At 36.8% G+C, this 7,061-nt stretch overlaps 1 protein-coding gene across 1 annotated transcript; it reads right to left on the bottom strand.

Annotated features, from left to right (window-relative positions):
• Positions 1 to 565: 565 nt before the first annotated feature.
• Positions 566 to 5,318, bottom strand: LOC141290202 (uncharacterized). The gene is made up of 2 exons (XM_073822401.1): positions 4,884 to 5,318; positions 566 to 3,193 (listed from the first exon to the last, which is right to left on the bottom strand). The coding sequence occupies exons 1-2, from the start codon at positions 4,923 to 4,925 to the stop codon at positions 2,285 to 2,287; spliced, it is 951 nt and encodes a 316-aa protein (XP_073678502.1). The 5' UTR covers positions 4,926 to 5,318; the 3' UTR covers positions 566 to 2,284.
• Positions 5,319 to 7,061: the final 1,743 nt, after the last annotated feature.

Here is a 7,061-nt window from a genome sequence, read left to right as displayed (position 1 = left end):
CTCCCTAAATCCCATCTTTATGCACAGTAAAACATATCAACAACCGAGCCACACGGCAATAAACATCTGACAATAAAATTGGGCAGGATGTAACTGCTACTTCTCGTTGAAAAGAAACAAGATCTATTTTCATCCTCTACCTTTCTAAGGGGTCCCACTGGAGGTCACACTAACTTTAGCACAGGGCAAAGTCCAGCAGAGGACAACTGATGGGTCGGCACAGATGCAGATCTACAGCAAGGAGAAGTGAAGTTTATGCATGCTTTGACCTCAAGAAAAGAGACATGTTAGAATATGAAAGTCATTCAGATCTGTCAAAAAAAATGATTAAAGCTTCTGATTTAATTGTGAAAAGAAGGGGTTTGTATTTGCAGATAGAAAGATAGATAGATATTTTAGCGCAAGCACTTTCTATGAAAGTCATTTAGCACTAAAGGTCTCCAGAGAGAAGAGTGATTTAATTTACATCTCTGAATGTGCCAGACACAGCAACATTTCATTGATTTATGTAAAAAGGAGAAGAAACACTGTGATTATTTACATTTTTATTGGCTGCCGTGAACAGTATTGACTTGTATATACTTTTTGCTTAGACTGTCAATATGGATGTTCTATTTTTATCTAGTTTAGCAACAACAACAAAATGTTGTAATCATTGTAGCAAGAACATTAATGGACTTTAAAACATTAAAGAACATTAAAAACTGCATACACTATCTTTTTCTTTGATAAAATCACTGAAACCTAAATCAGTATTTTAATGCTGTCCTTACTACCTTTTTGGGCCTTGAACTTGTCAGTTCCATTGCTGTCTATAGAGGGTCAGAAAGCTCTTACATTTCATCAAAAATATCTTAATTTGTGTTCTGAAGATGAATGGTCTAACAGGTTTGGAACAATATGAGGGTGAGTAATTTTCATTTTTGGGTGAACTATTCCTTTAAGAAATTACATTTTGCATTACAGCTTATGTTCTCAAGTTATGTTTAAATATGCAAATAGAGCATAATTTATTTAAAATGCACTAATATGCATACATTTCCATAACTGAAATCCAAACATTCTGGCTCAGTGCATTAGAAAAAAATGTTTTTGAAAAAAAAAAAACAGCTTTCAAAAGATTATTAATTTAAGTAATTGAAACATACTAATGCAAATAGATAAATTCATGAGTTCTTTGTTTATCCTAAACATTTAAACTGCCTGCTGTTCTTCAGAAAAAAATCCTTCAGGTCCCAAAGATTCTTTGGTTTTTCATCATTTTTTGTGTATTTGAACCCTTTCCAACATGACTGTATGATTTTGAGATCCATCTGTTCACACTGAGGACAACTCATATGCAACTATTACAGAAGGTTCAAACACTCACTGACGCTCCAAAAGGAAAAACGATGCATTACGAGCCGGGGGGTGAAAACATTTGAATGGAATGAGGATGTGTACATTTTTCTTATTTTGCCTAAATATCTTTTTTTTTTTTTCATTTAGTACTGCGCCCTTCAGAAGCTACAGAAGATACTTACGTGTTCCCCAGAAGACAAAAGTTCAACTTACCCTGGTCTTCAAATTCAAAAAGTTTTCACCCCCGGCCATTTATGCATTGTTTTTCCTTTTAAAGTATCAGTGGGCATTTGAACCTTCTGTAATAGTTACATACAAGTCCATCAGTTGTCCTCAGTGTGAAAAGATGGATCTCAAAATCATACAGTCATTGTTGGAAAAGGGTTCAAATACACAAAAAAGGATGAAAAACCAAAGAATCTGTGGGACCTTAAGGATTTTTCTGAAGAACAGCAGGCAGTTTAACTGTTCAGGACAAAAAAAAAAAAAGAACTCATGAACAACTGTCACTAAACAAAAAAGAAAAATACAGCTGTGGATCATTCAGCATAGCAACATAGTATTAAGATTCAAGAAACATTTTTATAAATTCAACTATTATTTTCTCTTGTGGACTATCTTATTCAGGTCATTGCTAAATAAAAAATAACATGCATTTTGTATAAACCCTCTTCTTTTGGTAAAACAATTAACATTTTGCAGATCCTGCAAGGTGTATGTAAACTTGACTTCAACTGTATATAGTCGCGTAGTAGGTTATAATAATAGTAATCACCCTGTCTGGAATATTTGAATCAGGAATGTTGTGCTGTTTTCTACATTACTGCAGGTTGTTTCCCCATCTAAACCCAAGAGGGAAAATCTCCGTAAACATGACTTTTTTGCCATGTTCAAGTCTCTAACCCCAACACCACTTGCTGCACTTCCTCCTCGGGTCAAAGAGTCAGAATACAGCTTCCTGAATGTCATTAACAGCCATCCTTCTTCCAGCGTTACCCACTGCCTCAGTCCCAGGTTCCCGCGGTTTCCTCCTCGATGCCTTTTCCAGCACACGGCTGGCGTCTCTGAGGGCCGTTTGAGTGGCACGCTGACCCTTGCCAGGGCCGGCTGAGGCCAGTTTGCTCTCTTCAGCAGATAATCCACCTGTTGATGAGCTGGATTTGCTTTGATCCTCCTCTAGCCTCTGGGTTCTTCGCAGTCTTAAACGCTTCTTGACTGCATCCTGGTTTTTAGCGGGAGCGGCTGATTGGCTGTTGCCGTGCTCTGAATGGCAGACATTCTTGGGAGCGTGTGTTGAGCGGATGTTCGAATTACCTTCTGTTTGCCCCGCCTCTTTCCCTGCTGACCTATCAGAAGCAAGTTTGATTGTTTGATTGACAGTTAGCAGTGGTTTGTGTGGCTCTGTGATGGTACTCAGCAGGGAGCGTTCTGGTGACTTGTCCGGGCCGTCCCGCCAACAAACTTTTACCTTTCTTGGGTACGTCTCGGCTGACTTACTGTCTGCCACTTTGGCCCCCTGAGTGCTTTTAGGCTTTTGTCGCAGGACTTCTAGGGGGAGCTGTAGCGGAGCGAGTTTCAGAGGGCGTCTCGGGGGGAGATTCTCTGATTCTCGCTTAGATGGCGGAGCAGGAGATCGACCCTGATCCTGTATGGAGGAAGAAGAGGACAAGGACGAGGAGGAGGAGGAGGAAGAAGAGGAGAGCGTCAAGCGAACAGAATCCTCAGCATGTGTTGATAACAGATGGAGGGCAGGTGTGCGTGAGAGACGGCCCTTTTTAGACACCAGCTGAATGCCACAGCCACTTAGATGGATCATTGCATTTTTCCCCTGGCAGGTTAAACTCTCTTGCATCTGTAACATACGCATGGAAAAGTGTGACAATTACGTATATTGTTTTATGGAATGTATATTAATCATACATACTACTAGTAAAAATTTGGACACACTTGAACTTGTTTATATGAGGGTATATGCTTAAATACTTGAGTTTTGTAGAACAGTTGTGTGCATAAATATGAATTTCTTCATAAAAATTAAAAAAATTGTAATGGAGTTAAAACACATAAAACTGCCACTAACTGTCCAACAAACTCATTTAAAACATCCCAAGATGCATCTCAAGCTTCGAAGAAGCTAAAATACAGTATAAGATATAAAAAAAAAAAATGTGTGCTGGGCAATGATTAATTGCATCTAAAATAGAAGTTTTTGTATACATTATATATATGTGTGTATTTTACATTGTATTTACATGTATATATGTGACCCTGGACCACAAAACCAGTCATAAGGTTAAATTTTACAAAACTGAGATATATACATCATATGAAAGCTCAATAAATAAGCTTTCTATTGATGTATAGTTTGTTAGGATAAGACAATATTTGGCCGAGATACATCTATTTGAAAATCTGGAATCTAAGGGTGCAAAAAAATCAAAATACTGAGAAAATCACCTTTAAAGTTGTCCAAATTAAGTTCTTAACAATGCATATTACTAATCAAAAATTACATTTTGATAGGTTTAGAGTAGGAATTTTACAAAAATTCTTAATGTAACATGATCTTTACTTAATTTCCTAATGATTTTTGACATAAAAGAAAAATCAATAATTTTGACCCATACAATGTATTTTTGGCTATTGCTACGAATATACCCCAGCGACTTAAGGCTGGTTTTGTGGTCCAGGGTCACATATGTATTTTAATATAATTTATATATTATATATAAATATATATTTAATATATAAACATAACAATTTTCTTAAATATAAACATGCATGTAGGAGTATTCATACAGTATATACATAATAAATATACACAATACACACATATATTATGTACACATTTTTTTTTCTTTTGGATGTGAATAATCGTGATTAATCGTTGCCCAGCACACAATTTTTTTTTTTTTTTGGTCACTACATAATTCCTATATATATTTCAAAATAAATATTAATAAATATAAACAAAAATCATAAAATTATCAATAATCATGTTTATACTCAGAGACTCATACTCAGAGATTTCATTTGCAACTACTTATATAAATCGTTGTAATATTTGATCAAAGTAAACATTTAATTATGGCCATTTTAAAGCTTAAAAAAAACCTTAAAGCGACACAGAACAATACAAAAACAACAACAGCTATAAAGACTTAAAAAAAAAAATTATGGCCATTTTTGATCATCTACATCCAGTAGCTTTGTTACACTTTGGTGCCACTTTGGTGTTTTATTACTCATTTAAAAAGACATCAGGATAATTGCAAAAGTGGAGTATGCATATATACAAAATAGGAAAATGCATCATTATAAATAGTAGTTTAACAAAAATAATTTGTCATGCTTATTATTGACACTAAAATAAAACTACAAGACTTTATTTATAAGATTTTAATTATTATTTGTTCTGTTTTGGATTTGTGGCTTGTCCACTGATATTTTGACAATAAAACACGTTTTTCTAATTTTGTAATAAGAATAATTTTCTCTAACAGAATATAGAATAGAATAGAATTAAATGCTGAAATACTCACAACTGATGCCATAATTTCCTGAGTGTGTTTTTGTCGAATCATCAGACAGCGTTTGTTTTTTCCTCTGTCCTGCACGAGACCGTGACTCTGCAGAGAGAAAGAGATTGTGTTAGACTGGCAGTTGTCTCAGTGACTGACAGTAAGATCCTTAAGAAGATTGGGGTCAGTGTGCAGGTGTGTTGTGATCTCTGCTGATGTCAAAGCCTGCTCACTCTCACACACACACACACACACACACACACACACACACACACACACACACACACACACACACACACACACACAAACAAACTCACGTGCTCTCATGAACACATGGCCTTCTTCCCTCTTACTAACAGATTTAGTTTTTTTTTTTAATGTTTAGTAGAAAATGTGATTATTTTGTTAGTAGCCACTAGATGGCGCTGCAGACTACAGCTTTCCCCTACCTGAACACTGCACACTGTATACTGGCTAGAAAAAAAAAAAACATGAAAAAAAGAAGTTATTTTACATTAAACCCAACTACATTACTTAATTTCAAAGAACAAATACTGAGTCAAAATAGAGATGCTTTTGGAATTGGAAGGTCAAATTAAAGCATATTCCATTGTGGAATACAGAATTTACTGCAGAATATTTTGCTTGTACACTTTTAGAAAACAATGTACAAAAAGGGTGTAAATAACGTACATAGATATCCCTTTGAGGGTACTGCCCCAGTTAGAAACTTGTGTACCCCTAAAGATACAATTTGGTGCTATTATTAACCCTTTAGGGGTAAAAAGGTACAGTGTATCCCCCTTTGAGGGTACTGCCCCAGTGACAAACTGTTGTCCCCCTTAAGGTACAGTTTGGTACCTTTAACTCTTAAGGGGTAAAGAAGGTTACAGATGTCTCTTTGAAGATACTGCCCCAGCGACAAGCTGTTGTACCCAAAAAGGTCCAATTTTGGGTAAAGAAGGTACAAAGGTGTCCCTTTGAGGGTACTGCCCCAGCAACAAACTATTGTACACCTAAAGGTCCAATTTGATACTATTATTAACCCTTTAGGGGTAAATAAGGTACAAATGTGTTCCTTTGGTACTATTTTTAACTTTAGGGGTAAAGAGAGCACAAAAGTGTCCCTTTGAGGGTATTGCGCCAACGACATGCTGTTGTACCCATTACACATGCTATTATTAACCCTTTAGGGGTAAAAGAGGGTACAAAATGTGTCCATTTGGGGGTACTGCCCCAGTGACAAACTGTTGTACCACTAAAGGTCCAATTTAAAACTATTATTAACCCTTTATGGGTAAAGAAGGTACAAGATGTCCCTTTGAGGGTCCTGCCCCAGCAACATGCTGTTGTACTCCAACAGGTCCAGTCTGGTAATATCATTAACCCTTTAGTGGTAAAGGTGGTAAAAATATGTTCCTTCGGGAACCATTTTTAACCCTTTCAGGGTAAAGAAGGTACAAGATGTCCCTTTGAGGGTACTGCCTCAGCGACAATCTGTTGTACCCCTTAAGGTCCAATTTGGTACTATTATTAACCCTTTCGGGCTAAAGAAGGTACAAATGTGTTCCTTTGGAACTAATTTTTAACCCTTTAGGGGTAAAGAGGGCACAAAAGTGTCCCTTTGAGGGTACTGCGCCAGCGACTTGCTGTTGTACCCCTACAGGTCCAATCTGATACTATTATTAATCCTTAGGGGTAAAGAAGGTACAAATGTATTCCTTTAGCACTATTTTTAACCCATTACGAGGGAAAAGAAGGGACAAAGGTGTCCCTTTGTGAGAACAGCCCCAGCGACAATCTGTTGTACCCCTAAAGGACCAATTGTACCATTATTAACTATTTAGAGGTAGACAGGATAGAAAATATCCCTTTAAGGGTTCTGTCCCAGCGACAAGCTGTCGTACCCCTAAAGGTCCAATTTGATACAATTATACCCCTTTAAGGGTAGAGAGGATACAACATGTCCCTATGAGGGTACTGCCCCAGCAACAAGCTGTTGTACCCCTAAAGGTCCAATTAGGTATTATTATTAACCCTTCAGGGGTAAAAAGGGTACACATGTGTCCCTTTGAGGGCACTGCTCCATCGACAAGCTTTTGTACCCCCAAAAGTACAATTTAGTACTATTTTAACCCTTTAGGGGTTAATAAGGTACAAAGGTGTCCCTTTTGGGGTAAAGCAGGTAAAAAGTTGTCC

The sequence above is a fragment of the Garra rufa genome, chromosome 17 (genome assembly GCF_049309525.1).
Source record: "Garra rufa chromosome 17, GarRuf1.0, whole genome shotgun sequence".
Classification (NCBI taxonomy): Eukaryota; Metazoa; Chordata; class Actinopteri; order Cypriniformes; family Cyprinidae; genus Garra; species Garra rufa.
Note: the sequence above shows the minus strand (reverse complement) of the source record. Positions and strands in the feature narration are given on the sequence as shown.

Coding starts and splice junctions, on each gene's coding strand:
- LOC141290202 (XM_073822401.1), bottom strand. CDS start 4,925: ATGATTCGACAAAAACACACTCAGGAAATTATGGCATCAGTT. Junction 3,194..4,883: donor AGGAAATTATGGCATCAGTT/GTGAGTATTTCA, acceptor CGTATGTTACAG/ATGCAAGAGAGTTTAACCTG.